This window comes from Rattus norvegicus, chromosome 8, assembly GCF_036323735.1.
Source record: "Rattus norvegicus strain BN/NHsdMcwi chromosome 8, GRCr8, whole genome shotgun sequence".
NCBI classification, from domain to species: Eukaryota; Metazoa; Chordata; class Mammalia; order Rodentia; family Muridae; genus Rattus; species Rattus norvegicus.
In genome coordinates, this window is record NC_086026.1 from 47592994 (window position 1) to 47608435 (window position 15442).

Sequence of the window (15442 nt, forward strand, 5' to 3'; positions counted from 1 at the left end):
CATGGAAGTAATGCTCTTAGTACTGTCCTTTTATGGCCTCTGCCAGGTAAATACAGGAGTTCCTGGACTAACTCCTTTTGATGATGGATCTTAAAGATTCAAGCTGAAGTAACCCGTTCCTTCTCAAGAGGCCTCTGTTCATGATGTTCTACTACAACAATAGAAACCTTAGCTAAAACACCATGCAGAAGTGGACAGCACTACTCCCAGAAAATCACATATGATTGGCAATTGTATGATACCTCGTGACTTGTGGTTGGATGTACAATAAAAAGCACTACTATTGATCTTAATTTACAACTAAGATTGGATATTAATATTCTATAGTTAAAGGAACCATGCACTTTAATCAAAGGACACTGAGAAATCAAGCTAAGTATGTGCTAGAAGCTTTTATGCTTTTGCTAGCTCTTGTGATGCTAGAGTATATCCTGCAGGATGCTGGTAGAGAAAAAGTTTTAACAATTTTACCCATCTGTGAACCCTGGAAGCTGGAATACCTTCCTGTAAGGCACAATGTGTCCATTATCTCAATAATAGCGTGACTGTTCAAAAAATAACCATTCATTACTTTTTTGAACTTTACTCAACAAGAGAGAACTCTATATGATACTGTGTATGATCCCTGATCAGCAGCCCATGGCAAAGGTAGGCCATAAGCCTTGTCACGGAATCTAATAATTTTGTTTTTCTAATGAGCAAGGGGTTTAATTGCATTTTAAAAAGTTGCCTATATCCAGAAATTAGATTCTCATAAACTTAGAATGTTTTACTTAGTAGTGGATAGCACAGTTAAGGCAGAGACCATAGTAGTGGTAAAAGTATTGAGAATCAGAAAGGGTTAAATGTTCTTTTCTATATACAACATCTATATCACTCCCAAGTCAGAAAACATCGTGGAAGAGAATGAAGAAAGCATGCAAGAGCCAAAAGATGGGGGAAGAGTGATGTGAATTTCTTTGAGAAAGGACATAACCCTTGCATTCATGAACTTATGGTAACTGTGGTACCCTACATAGGACTTGAACAAAATTGGCCCATATTCACTCAATCATGATAGCAGGGACATCATTAAGGTCAACCCATTCCTAATGAGTTATTGGCAGTTATTTCCTGTTAGAGAAGACATTGTTTCTTATTGTGAAATAGCCACTGATGTTTTCAATGTTCTAGTAAACAGAGCATACAGATAGTAATATGGTAATAGTGAAATTTTAATATTAAATAAATTCAATAAAAATTTAATTTCCTGCATATAAGTCTTGTTAAATTACCTATTTTCAAAATATTCATGCACACACAAAACACACTATGGAAATATTTCCACTGTCTATTCTAGTGGTCTTTCCCAAATACAAGGATATAACAGTAACCCTAGAGGGACTTAATGAATTGGTTTATTTTATAAATATGTTTATAAATGTTTTTCATAAATATTCATAGTGAAAATATATCTGTATCAAAGAATTTCAGTTACATAACTACATATTATTCATAACATTTTGTATTATATCTTATTACTTATTTTAGCATAAAAATAATGAGTTTGCCATTGTATACATAGATATAATTATAATTTGCTTATACTTACCTACACTACATTTTGTTCTGCCTTCTTGGTCACACTAAACATCGTCCTTTTGTGTTTTTGGATCATACAGAACCTGTAATGTTTATTTTTCTAAGTCTGCTTTATGTTTATTAACCTAAAAATCTGTTTTCTGAATTCTTCGAAGAACTCAAGTTTTTGTTTATGCTCATGTAAAATTTCAGTGTGTGTGTGTGTCTGTGTGTGTGTGTGTGTGTATGTGTGTGTGTGTGTGTGTGTGTGTGTGTGTGTAAAACCATCATGGAATACATTGAGAGAATAGTTCATTTTCACCCTTTGATCTACATTTTCATGCACAGATTTAGCGTGTTCTTGGTGGCCATTGTTGTCTCTCATCCTTTTTGAATACACCATTGTTCACTGAAACAAAATCTCTATGATAAGCTCTGGGCATCTTATCTAATTATTTCAATGGTGATCCCAAAAACTGAGTAGAAGGGTCCAAGTGGAGAAGCCAGTGATAGAGTGGTGTTGTAGATAATATGTGGGAGGAAATTTCATACTAATTTTCATGGATGCTACACAAATAGTATATAGGCCCTGCATTTGTTGTTCTATTGCTATAGAACATAAATATCTTAAGCACAATTTAAATAAATAACCCTACAGATGATAAAAGAGCTAGGAAGAATGATGCCATTGAGGTGTGTGTATGTATGTGTGTAAATGAGAGAGAGAGAGAGAGAGAGAGAGAGAGAGAGAGAGAGAGAGAGAGAAACAGAGAGATAACAAGGCCATGAACTTAAGGGATATAGGAAGGGAAAGGGTGGGGTGGAAGTAATGTAGAAAGATAAATAAATACTAACATGAAATTCCAAGTAAACATTAAAATAAATGCTTTTGAAACACTTATATATGTATACAATGTTTCCTGGTCATATCTGTTCCCACTCCTTGCTCCAGTTACTACTGGACACCTCACCCTCATCTCTCTCACATTCATTTATTTTTTAATATAAAACTTTGATGAATTGACAACTTCTCAGTATATAATGTCTTCATTGTTCCAACTCATATCTTTTGACCTAACATATAGTTTGTCAGATATAACTCTTCTTACTGATATTCTCATTACCTTTATGTTTATGTAGAATGTTTTTGCTCTAACCTTACTTTCATTCTATGTGTATCCCTAAGATTAAAGTGACCCTCATGCAGACAGAATAAATATGCATTTTGTTTTGCTTCATTGAGTCATCCCAAGTCTCTTATATAAGGACTAATTGATTATTTCCCTATATCCTCAATATTTTATTTTGTTGTCTTGTTACTCTTTCTCCACCTACTATCTTTTCTTAAAGATTGTTATGTTGTGGTAATATTTTAATTTTGGGGGATCATTCCACTTTTAATCTTTTCTATTTTTATTTTGGCAGTTCTTATAAATTTTCATTTTATGATTAGTATAAAGGTATATCATGTATGTCTTAATAAGAAAATGATTTAACTTTGGTCTTACGACTATCTAACTGTTAGATAATAGGTAAAAATGCTGAGATAGTAAAATGATTTCATTTAGTAAAAAATTGAACTCTTTCAAATTGCATGTGAGAAGTTATAAGATATGGGGACCTAAGGGCCTAAGATTATAGTATCTGATGACATTCTTTGCTTATATGGTAGTGGAAGCTAGTGGTTTGCCATTCAATCGATTTCAAAGTTTTTATCTATTAATCAATAACCTGATGTTAGTTCTGATCCAGCACTGGGCAAGGCATGTCTATAGGAGGGTAAGGCCAAAGCTAGCCCCAAATAATTTAATTAGCATCTGGGCTTGCAAATTTCATACCTTGCCTGTCATTGCAGTTGAACCAGGCAATTGAACTTTGAGAACACTTTTCTTCCAGGACTTATTTTTTAAAATGATGTATATTTTAAAAAAATTATTTCAGGGGAAAGAGACCTCACCGCCTGGTCAGGTGGGCACTCCTGAGGCTGCAGAGCGGAAGAGACGACCAACACTGCCCACCCCTGCCCACATCCCTGGCCCAAGAGGAAACTGTATAAGGCCTCTGGGCTCCCATGGGGGAGGCCCCAGGAGCGGCAGGACCCCTGCCTGAGACACCGCCGGAACCTGAAGGAAACAGACCGGATAAACAGTTCTCTGCACCCAAATCAAGTGGGAGGGAGAGCTAAACCTTCAGAGAGGCAGACAAGCCTGGGAAACCAGAAGAGACTGCTCTCTGCACACACATCTCGGACGCCAGAGGAAAACACCAAAGGCCATCTGGAACCCTGGTGCACTGAAGCTCTCGGAAGGGGCGGCGCATATCTTCCTGGTTGCTGCTGCCACAGAGAGCCCGTGGGCAGCACCCCACGAGCGAACTTGAGCCTCAGGACCACAGGTAAGACCAACTTTTCTGCTGCAAGAAAGCTGCCTGGTGAACTCAAGACACAGGCCCACAGGAACAGCTGAAGACCTGTAGAGAGGAAAAACTACACGCCCGAAAGCAGAACACTCTGTCCCCATAACTGACTGAAAGAGAGGAAAACAGGTCTACAGCACTCCTGACACACAGGCTTATAGGACAGTCTAGCCACTGTCAGAAATGGCAAAACAAAGTAACACTAGAGATAATCTGATGGCGAGAGGCAAGTGCAGGAACCCAAGAAACAGAAACCAAGACTACATGCCATCATCGGAGCCCAATTCTCCCACCAAAACAAACATGGAATATCCAAACACACCAGAAAAGCAAGATCTAGTTTCAAAATCATATTTGATCATGATGCTGGAGGACTTCAAGAAAGACGTGAAGAACTCCCTTAGGGAAACACAAGAAAACATTAATAAACAAGTAGAAGCATACAGAGAGGAATCGCAAAAATCCCTGAAAGAATCGCAAAAATCCCTGAAAGAATTCCAGGAAAACACAATCAAACAGTTGAAGGAATTAAAAATGGAAATAGAAGCAATCAAGAAAGAACACATGGAAACAACCCTGGATATAGAAAACCAAAAGAAGAGACAAGGAGCTGTAGATACAAGCCTCACCAACAGAATACAAGAGATGGAAGAGAGAATCTCAGGAGCAGAAGATTCCATAGAAATCATTGACTCAACTGTCAAAGATAATGTAAAGCAGAAAAAGCTACTGGTCCAAAACATACAGGAAATCCAGGACTCAATGAGAAGATCAAACCTAAGGATAATAGGTATAAAAGAGAGTGAAGACTCCCAGCTCAAAGGACCAGTAAATATCTTCAACAAAATCATAGAAGAAAACTTCCCTAACCTAAAAAAGAGATACCCATAGACATACAAGAAGCCTACAGAACTCCAAATAGATTGGACCAGAAAAGAAACACCTCCCGTCACATAATAGTCAAAACACCAAACGCACAAAATAAAGAAAGAATATTAAAAGCAGTAAGGGAAAAAGTTCAAGTAACATATAAAGGCAGACCTATCAGAATCACACCAGACTTCTCGCCAGAAACTATAAAGGCCAGAAGATCCTGGACTGATGTCATACAGACCCTAAGAGAACACAAATGCCAGCCCAGGTTAATGTATCCTGCAAAACTCTCAATTAACATTGATGGAGAAACCAAGATATTCCATGACAAAACCAAATTTACACAATATCTTTCTACAAATCCAGCACTACAAAGGATAATAAATGGTAAAGCCCAACATAAGGAGGCAAGCTATACCCTAGAAGAAGCAAGAAACTAATTGTCTTGGCAACAAAACAAAAAGAATGAAAGCACACAAACATTACCTCACATCCAAATATGAATATAACGGGAAGCAGTAATCACTATTCCTTAATATCTCTCAACATCAATGGCCTCAACTCCCCAATAAAAAGAAATAGAATAACAAACTGGATACGCAACGAGGACCCTGCATTCTGCTGCCTACAGGAAACACACCTCAGAGACAAAGACAGACATTACCTCAGAGTGAAAGGCTGGAAAACAATTTTCCAAGCAAATGGTCAGAAGAAGCAAGCTGGAGTAGCCATTCTAATATGAAATAAAATCAATTTTCAACTAAAGGTCATCAAAAAAGATAAGGAAGGACACTTCATATTCATCAAAGGAAAAGTCCACCAAGATGAACTCTCAATCCTAAATATCTATGCCCCAAATACAAGGGCACCTACATATGTAAAAGAAACCTTACTAAAGCTCAAAACACACATTGCACCTCACACAATAATAGTGGGAGATTTCAACACCCCACTCTCATCAATGGACAGATCATGGAAACAGAAATTAAACAGAGATGTAGACAGACTAAGAGAAGTCATGAGACAAATGGACTTAACGGATATTTATAGAACATTCTATCCTAAAGCAAAAGGATATACCTTCTTCTCAGCTCCTCATGGTACTTTCTCCAAAATTGACCATATAATTGGTCAAAAAACGGGCCTCAACAGGTACAGAAAGATAGAAATAATCCCATGCGTGCTATCGGACCACCACGGCCTAAAACTGGTCGTCAATAACAATCAAGGAAGAATGCCCACATATACTTGGAAATTGAACAATGCTCTACTCAATGATAACCTGGTCAAGGAAGAAATAAAGAAAGAAATTAAATATTTTTTTAGAATTTAATGTAAATGAAGGTACAACATACCCAAACTTATGGGACACAATGAAAGCTGTGCTAAGAGGAAAACTCATAGCGCTGAGTGCCTGCAGAAAGAAACAGGAAAGAGCATATGTCAGCAGCTTGACAGCACACCTAAAAGCTCTAGAACAAAAAGAAGCAAATACACCCAGGAGGAATAGAAGGCAGGAAATAATCAAACTCAGAGCTGAAATCAACCAAGTAGAAACAAAAAGGACCATAGAAAGAATCAACAGAACCAAAAGTTGGTTCTTTGAGAAAATCAACAAGATAGATAAACCCTTAGCCAGACTAACGAGAGGACACAGAGAGTGTGTCCAAATTAATAAAATCAGAAATGAAAAGGGAGACATAACAACAGATTCAGAGGAAATTCAAAAAATCATCCGATCTTACTATAAAAACCTATATTCAACAAAACTTGAAAATCTTCAGGAAATGGACAATTTCCTAGACAGATACCAGGGACCGAAGTTAAATCAGGAACAGATAAACCAGTTAAACAACCCCATAACTCCTAAGGAAATAGAAGCAGTCATTAAAGGTCTCCCAACCAAAAAGAGCCCAGGTCCAGACTGGTTTAGTGCAGAATTCTATCAAACCTTCATAGAAGAACTCATACCAATATTATCCAAACTATTCCACAAAATTGAAACAGATGAATCACTACCGAATACCTTCTACAAAGCCACAATTACTCTTATACCTAAACCACACAAAGACACAACAAAGAAAGAGAACTTCAGATCAATTTCCCTTATGAATATCGACGCAAAAATACTCAACAAAATTCTGGCAAACCGAATCCAAGAGCACATCAAAACAATCATTCACCATGACCAAGTAGGCTTCATCCCAGGCATGCAGGGATGGTTTAATATACGGAAAACCATCAACGTGATCCATTATATAAACAAACTGAAAGAACAAAACCACATGATCATTTCATTAGACGCTGAGAAAGCATTTGACAAAATTCAACACCCCTTCATGATAAAAGTCCTGGAAAGAATAGGAATTCAAGGCCCATACCTGAACATAGTAAAAGCCATATACAGCAAACCAGTTGCTAACATTAAACTAAATGGAGAGAAACTTGAAGCAATCCCACTAAAATCAGGGACTAGACAAGGCTGCCCACTCTCTCCCTACTTATTCAATATAGTTCTTGAAGTTCTAGCCAGAGCAATCAGACAACAAAAGGAGGTCAAGGGGATACAGATCGGAAAAGAAGAAGTCAAAATATAACTATTTGCAGATGATATGATAGTATATTTAAGTGATCCCAAAAGTTCCACCAGAGAACTACTAAAGCTGATAAACAACTTCAGCAAAGTGGCTGGGTATAAAATTAACTCAAATAAATCAGTTGCCTTCCTCTATACAAAAGAGAAACAAGCCGAGAAAGAAATTAGGGAAACAACACCCTTCATAATAGACCCAAATAATATAAAGTACCTTGGTGTGACTTTAACAAAGCAAGTAAAAGATCTGTACAATAAGAACCTCAAGACACTGAAGAAGGAAATTGAAGAAGACCTCAGAAGATGGAAAGATCTCCCATGCTCATGGATTGGCAGGATTAATATAGTAAAAATGGCCATTTTACCAAAAGCAATCTACAGATTCAATGCAATCCCCATCAAAATACCAATCCAATTCTTTAAAGAGTTAGACAGAACAATTTGCAAATTCATCTGGAATAACAAAAAACCCAGGATAGCTAAAGCTATCCTCAACAATAAAAGGACTTCAGGGGGAATCACTATCCCTGAACTCAAGCAGTATTACAGAGCAATAGTGATAAAAACTGCATGGTATTGGTACAGAGACAGACAGATAGACCAATGGAATAGAATTGAAGACCCAGAAATGAACCCACACACCTATGGTCACTTGATTTTTGACAAAGGAGCCAAAACCATCCAATGGAAAAAAGATAGCATTTTCAGCAAATGGTGCTGGTTCAACTGGAGGTCAACATGTAGAAGAATGCAGATCGATCCATGCTTATCACCCTGTACAAAGCTTAAGTCAAAGTGGATCAAGGACCTCCACATCAAACCAGACACACTCAAACTAATAGAAGAAAAACTAGGGAAGCATCTGGAACACATGGGCACTGGAAAAAATTTCCTGAACAAAACACCAATGGCTTACGCTCTAAGATCAAGAATCGACAAATGGGATCTCATAAAACTGCAAAGCTTTTTGTAAGGCAAAGGACACTGTGGTTAGGACAAAACGGCAACCAACAGATTGGGAAAAGATCTTTACCAATCCTACAACAGATAGAGGCCTTATATCCAAAATATACAAAGAACTCAAGAAGTTAGACCGCAGGGAAACAAATAACCCTATTAAAAAATGGGGTTCAGAGCTAAACAAAGAATTCACAGCTGAGGAATGCCGAATGGCTGAGAAACACCTAAAGAAATGTTCAACATCTTTAGTCATAAGGGAAATGCAAATCAAAACAACCCTGAGATTTCACCTCACACCAGTGAGAATGGCTAAGATCAAAAACTCAGGGGACAACAGATGCTGGCAAGGATGTGGAGAAAGAGGAACACTCCTCCATTGTTGGTGGGATTGCAAACTGGTACAACCATTCTGGAAATCAGTCTGGAGGATCCTCAGAAAATTGGACATTGAACTGCCTGAGGATCCAGCTATACCTCTCTTGGGCATATACCCAAAAGATGCCCCAACATATAAAAAAGACATGTGCTCCACTACGTTCATAGCAGCCTTATTTATAATAGCCAGAAGCTGGAAAGAACCCAGATGCCCTTCAACAGAGGAATGGATACAGAAAATGTGGTACATCTACACAATGGAATATTACTCAGCTATCAAAAACAACGACTTTATGAAATTCGTAGCAAATGGTTGGAACTGGAAAACATCATCCTGAGTGAGCTAACCCAATCACAGAAAGACATACATGGTATGCACTCATTGATAAGTGGCTATTAGCCCAAATGCTTGAATTACCCTAGATGCCTAGAACAAATGAAACTCAAGACGGATGATCAAAATGTGAATGCTTCACTCCTTCTTTAAAAGGGGAACAAGAATACCCTTGGCAGGGAAGAGAGGGGCAAAGATTAAAACAGAGACTGAAGGAACACCCATTCAGAGCCTGCCCCACATGTGGCCCATACATATATAGCCACCCAATTAGACAAGATGGATGAAGCAAAGAAGTACAGACCGACAGGAGCCGGATGTAGATCGCTCCTGAGAGACACAGCCAGAATACAGCAAATACAGAGGCGAATACCAGCAGCAAACCACTGAACTGAGAATAGGTCCCCTGTTGAAGGAATCAGAGAAAGAACTGGAAGAGCTTGAAGGGGCTCGAGACCCCATATGTACAACAATGCCAAGCAATCAGAGCTTCCAGGGACTAAGCCACTACCTAAAGACTATACATGGACTGACCCTGGACTCTGACCTCATAGGTAGCAATGCATATCCTAGTAAGAGCACCAGTGGAAGGGGAAGCCCTGGGTCCTGCTAAGACTGAACCCCCAGTGAACTAGACTGGTGGGGGGAGGGCGGCAGTGGGGGGAGGGTTGGGAGGGGAACACCCATAAGGAAGGGGAGGGGGGAGGGGGATGTTTGCCCAGAAACCAAAGAATTATTATTAAGTATTAAATAATTAAAAAAAAATTATTTCAGTCATTAGCCCTTAGTATTTATACAAGAATTATCACATGAATGTCTGGGAACAACAGAGTCTGCATCTAAGTCTAAGTCACTAAGAATAAATCCCTATCACTTACTGATAAAAAGATACTTCAGTCTGATGTGTTTTGTAGAGCTCAGTATGGTGCCGTGGGAGGGAGTACATCAGCAGGCCCATCGTATGACAGGTATTGGCCATAGGACAGGTCTAGTGTGGAATACTCTTTATTTGGGAACATCAGAAGGGGGGGAGGGTTGAGAAGCGATTAGGGGCAAAGAAGGAGGAAAGACAGAGAAGGGGGAGAGAGAGAGAGAGAGAGAGAGAGAGAGAGAGAGAGAGAGAGAGAGAGAGAGAGAGACTGAGAAAGAGAAGACAGGAGGCCAGCTAGGAGCATGAGTCCAGAGAGAGTCGAGAGGGAAGGGGAAAGAGGGAGATAAGAATCAGGGAGAGTGAATGGGGTCAGAGAATCAGAGAGTCAGAAAGTCAGAGAAGCTAAACAGTTCCTTTTATAGCAATCCAGGCCTATCTGGCTGTTGCTAGGTAACCAATGGAAGGTACTTAGAAGGACTGCTCCACTTTGGAGTACAGAAGGAATGCAGTTTCTTGCATTTCTGATTATCATTCATATTCTGTATGGTGCTCTCTGTCCCTCACTCATGTTAGAAAGTGTGCAGAATTCAAAATATCTTGATATTTCTGGTTAGTCAAGCTATGGATGCATGAGCTCCAGACATGATTTTGAGATTGTTAAGCGGGAAGACAGGTATAAGTAGCTTATCAGGAAGGTTGGTGGCCCAAGCTAAGCTTGAATAAAGACCCCCATGCAATTACATCAAGTTGTGATTTCTGGTGGTCTCTGGAGTTTTTACAGTCTGGGTGAGCCACAAAAATGCAAAATATTTATTAACTGGATTCTTTGCCAAAAAAATGACAAATTTTAATTTTGTATGTTTGATATTATTTGACTCAATTTTCATTTTTTGTTTTGCTTTTAACTGACTTTATGTTGCTGTGTCAAGGTTTCACTGTACAGTCTAGGCTATCATGTGAGTGACTAGGCTGACCATGCTTACTTGACAGCCACAGTCTTCCAGCTGTAACCCCTTGAGTGTTTACATTACAGTATTGGGCCACTTGACAGAATTTTAATATATTTTATCTAATATGCTCAAATGTTGCCAGAACAGGGTGAGCATGGGCAACCCCTAAAATATACTCAGGCAGCATGAGCGTGAAGTATCTGTGCACACAGGCACAGAGAAGAAAGTATCAAAGTAAACAAGTAGAGTGACTGTTAGATCAGATCTATGGGGCATTTTGAAAATAAAATAAACAGACAAATGTGGGGATGGAAATCATGTCTCATGTCCGGACAAACCACAAAGGCCAACACAGTCTCACAAGGAGAGGTTTATTGGGTTGGTGGAGACATGGGGGTTTGGTGAGATAGGGAGAAGGGAGAAAAATGGGAAGGGGGTAGGAAAGGTCTGCCTTTTATTTGAAATATGGTGTGACTGCTACCAGGCATGCAACGCTGGGAGCTGAACCAAAGGTATGCTGAGAATATATGGCTAACAGGTGTGCAGTTGACTTCACTGCTGGAGGCAAAAGCAGTTCCTGATATCAACAACAAATATATCTAGAAGCAGAATGTTTCCTTTAATCAGGGCTGTGGTCTCTGTGTGAGAGAAGAGACTGTGGGCACATGTCTTAGTGTTGAGGATGTTATACAGCAGGTGATGGAGGATTCTATTTACAGGTTAGTTCCCCAGCACTGTCAAAGTGTTAGATACAAAGAGAAGGAAGCTTCCTGAATCTGAAAAGTCCACAGGTGTCACCAGTGAAGTCAACTGTCCCAGTCCGTCTAAGGCTTTTGTCATTACCCCTTCAGGGACAATATCTGAGGTGTTTTTCCTTTGCCTTCCAGGAGATGTTCTAAGAATGTGTTCTAAACTATCGATCCGAATATTAATTATGTTAGAGGGCTAGGGAAGGCAGCTTAGTGGTTCAGAACTTGTCTAATCTACATGCATACATTCACGGAGCAATAACAAACAAAAAGTAAATGAGCAAAATAATCTTAAACCTAATTATGAGAAACACATGTAAGAATACTGTGTGTGTGTGTGTGTGTGTGTGTGTGTTATGACATGCTGTAAACATCTTTACTTCTAGTTTTAAGAAAGCCTGAGGGAAGACTCTGTGGAAAATTAACATTAAAAACATGGTGACAGACTGAGAAATAACCATAACAATAGTTTTCCCTAAAGAGAGAGGGAGTTGGAATCTGGGAGTTCAGCTTTAGCTCTAGCATGGAGAAGGAATAATCCCCCAAGAGGAGGGTATTCTTAAATGAAATTCTGCGTTCCCAAGGAAGTATACATGTGTAGGCATCTAAATAGCATCACCTCATCTCCTTTTTGTATCTGCTATGTGTTTCCTGGGAAGCAGCTAAAAATGATTCTGTGTTGCTTATGATGTTTAATATGCAATTAAAGCCACATAAAATGTCTAGTGTCTCGTTTTAGGAGGCAAATATGAAAGCTGTTTTCATGTTTTCTCTTTAGAGAATTATGACTATAATTATTACACATGAACATGATTCGAAAAGATGTCCAGAGCACACAAAAAAAATTAAGGACCCAGTTCTTTGGGGCCCGATGTTTTCTTTCCAAAGTAAGAGGAACAAATATTAATGAAAGGGACCAATAAGATTTCTCTCTTAAATAAGGTAAGTTCTAAAATGTATTCATACTGAAAGCTTAAATTTTCTTGAACACATTTACTGAGAAATAAATACTGTGTAGAGTGTTTATGATGTATAGTATCCTTTGTGAAATGACCCAGCATTGAGCCCCTTTCACATGTCTTTCCTCTATTTTAATACACACTTGTGTGTTTGTGTAAATATACCTATAATAAGATAATTTCAGATGGATTCTATTTTCAGTTCACCATTAATTGAATTTAATATGTTGCACATTAGATTTCAAAACTATTTTAATCTTGAAGATTGATTTTTCTTCCCTTGGGCCATTTTCTCTCCCATTAGTTCTAGCAACAGATATTATTTTGTCTGTTTACGTGAGTAGAATTGTTCTTTGATTTCACATAGATGATACAGTATTTCTTCTAAGGTTTTCTTTGTTTTTTGTTTTCATAGAGGCCTGGTTGTCAAACACAGTCCAAAAATCTATAACATTAAGAGCAAGTCTAAGGTTCAAGAGAATTAAACAGAAAAAATATCCTAGATAGATTAAGAGACATGTCAGAGTCACTATAAATGCAAACTGCAGTGTCTTATTCAATCAGCTGCATTTCTATAAAGAAGGCCAATTTCTCTAGATTTGTGAATTTTAGTGAAATCTCTCTATATTATATATACATATTAAAGAGTTGGTTTCTTTTGCTTAATATTGGAAATACTGCTCATTTTCCTATGTATGCTGAAGAGCAGTCTAGAGATAGGTCCCCAGCAGATTGCTAAAATTTTCCCTTGAATCAAGGAGAGACAGAAGTAACAAAGAAAGGATGAGAAGAAAGAAGGGCAATTAGCTCCTGTGCATCGAATTTGCCCTTTGCCTTTGAATTTTCGAGTAGTCAGATTAACAATATTAAGTCACTTTTCAAAGCTGTGGTATACTAGTGATGCTCTATAAGGTAATTAACCTCTAAATGCTAATTGAGGAAGACAATGATGTTTTGTATCATGGTAGAGAAAATGTGTTTCTAAATTCTTCTTTTCCTGAAATTTCACTTACGTTTCTGTCTCTACAGATTCTCTGAGAAAAGAATGGCTTTTGAAAATGGTTCTGTGGTAATTGAGTTCATTCTCTTAGGGATAACAGACCAACCTGAGCTCCAAATACCACTGTTCCTACTATTTTTCGTAGTATACATGATAACTGTATTGGGAAATTTGACCTTGATCATTCTAATTGTGCTAAATTCTCACCTCCACACTCCCATGTACTTTCTCTTGTTTAACTTGTCTTGCATTGATCTCTGTTATTCTTCGGTGATTACACCCAAAATGCTGATGAACTTTATACAAAAAAAGAATGTTATCTCCTACATGGGATGTATGACCCAGTTATACTTCTTTTGTTTTTTTGTCATTTCTGAGTGTTATGTGCTGACTTCAATGGCCTATGATCGCTATGTGGCAATCTGCAATCCACTATTGTATAATGTTACCTTGTCTTCTAAGGTATGTTTTTATCTGATGCTTGGTTCATATTTCATGGGATTTTCTGGTGCCATGATACACACTGGATGCATCCTGAGACTGACATTTTGTGATGGAAATACCATCAACCACTATTTCTGTGATCTCCTCCCTTTACTGCAAATTTCCTGCACCAGCACCTATGTCAATGAGATAGAGCTGTTCATTGTAGCAGGAAAAGACATAATTGTGCCCACTCTCATCATCTTTATCTCTTATGGTTTTATCCTCTTCAGCATTCTCAAAATAAAATCCACTGAAAGCAGGTCCAAAACCTTCAGCACCTGTAGTTCCCATATGCTTGCTGTTTCTCTGTTCTTTGGATCAGGTGCATTCATGTATCTCAAACCTACCTCAGCTCTATCTATCAATGATGGGAAATTCTCTTCTCTTTTTTATACCATTGTGGTTCCCATGATGAACCCTTTAATTTACAGTTTGAGGAACAAAGATGTTAAAGTGGCCTTGAGAAAAACTTTGAGCAGGAGAATATTTTGATCAGAAACTGGACTTCTCTGAGCCTATACTTAAACAATAAAGAGATTGTCTGCATTTGCTATAATTCTGACACTACTTCTTTATTTAATTATTCTATTTTGATATATATTATATGTATTATGTTTTGTTTAAATTTTTTCATATTAACTTTCTTTCTTCTCAATTTAAATTTGATGTCCGCTTTTCATCATTTTTAAATAGATTTTTTTTCTCACTGTGTGTACGATTGATACTTTTCTCATTTTACCGCTATAAAATAGCATTGAGTAGCTCTTCTCTTTTGTTGTTTTATTGTAAACATTAGCACATTATCAATTTTGTCCATTGATCTGAGTAAAGTAATATGTACTTGTATGTATGACTATGCAGAAAACTAGCTACATTTGTCATATGAAATCAAATCTCAATCATCTTTGTGTCTTTGTGTATCTGTATTCTTGTTTTTGTATCCTTCACTGGACAACAATACATTACTCTCTAAAGCCAGTATTTGCTAGATGTCTAATATCTAACTTGTAAATATAAAGAAGTACATTTTATTGCTAAAATACACTATGACAAACATGGTGTGTGTGTGTGTGTGTGTGTGTGTGTGTGTATGTGTGTGTGTGCATATCTACCATATTTATTCAGCAAAACTGTTTGATATCTCTTTGTATTTTTTAACCACAGATGCATGTTTCCCTGGTGAAGTTAAAGACAATTGATTCAATATAGTATCTGAATTATTTGGACAAAAGACCTCGAAAATGTTTTGAGAGGCATTTAGATAAGGTCTTGGGAAGGAATGGAAGTTAAAGGTAGCAGGTCAAAGATAACACATCC

The 15442-nt window shown here is 37.9% G+C and overlaps 1 protein-coding gene across 1 annotated transcript; it reads left to right on the forward strand.

The window, feature by feature from the left end:
- The first annotated feature begins 13684 nt into the window (after positions 1 to 13684).
- Or8b49 (olfactory receptor family 8 subfamily B member 49) lies at positions 13685 to 14617 on the forward strand. The gene has a single exon (NM_001000806.1). It carries the CDS (start codon positions 13685 to 13687, stop codon positions 14615 to 14617), a length of 933 nt encoding a protein of 310 aa, NP_001000806.1.
- Positions 14618 to 15442: the final 825 nt, after the last annotated feature.

Coding starts and splice junctions, on each gene's coding strand:
- Or8b49 (NM_001000806.1), top strand. CDS start 13,685: ATGGCTTTTGAAAATGGTTCTGTGGTAATTGAGTTCATTCTCTTAGGG.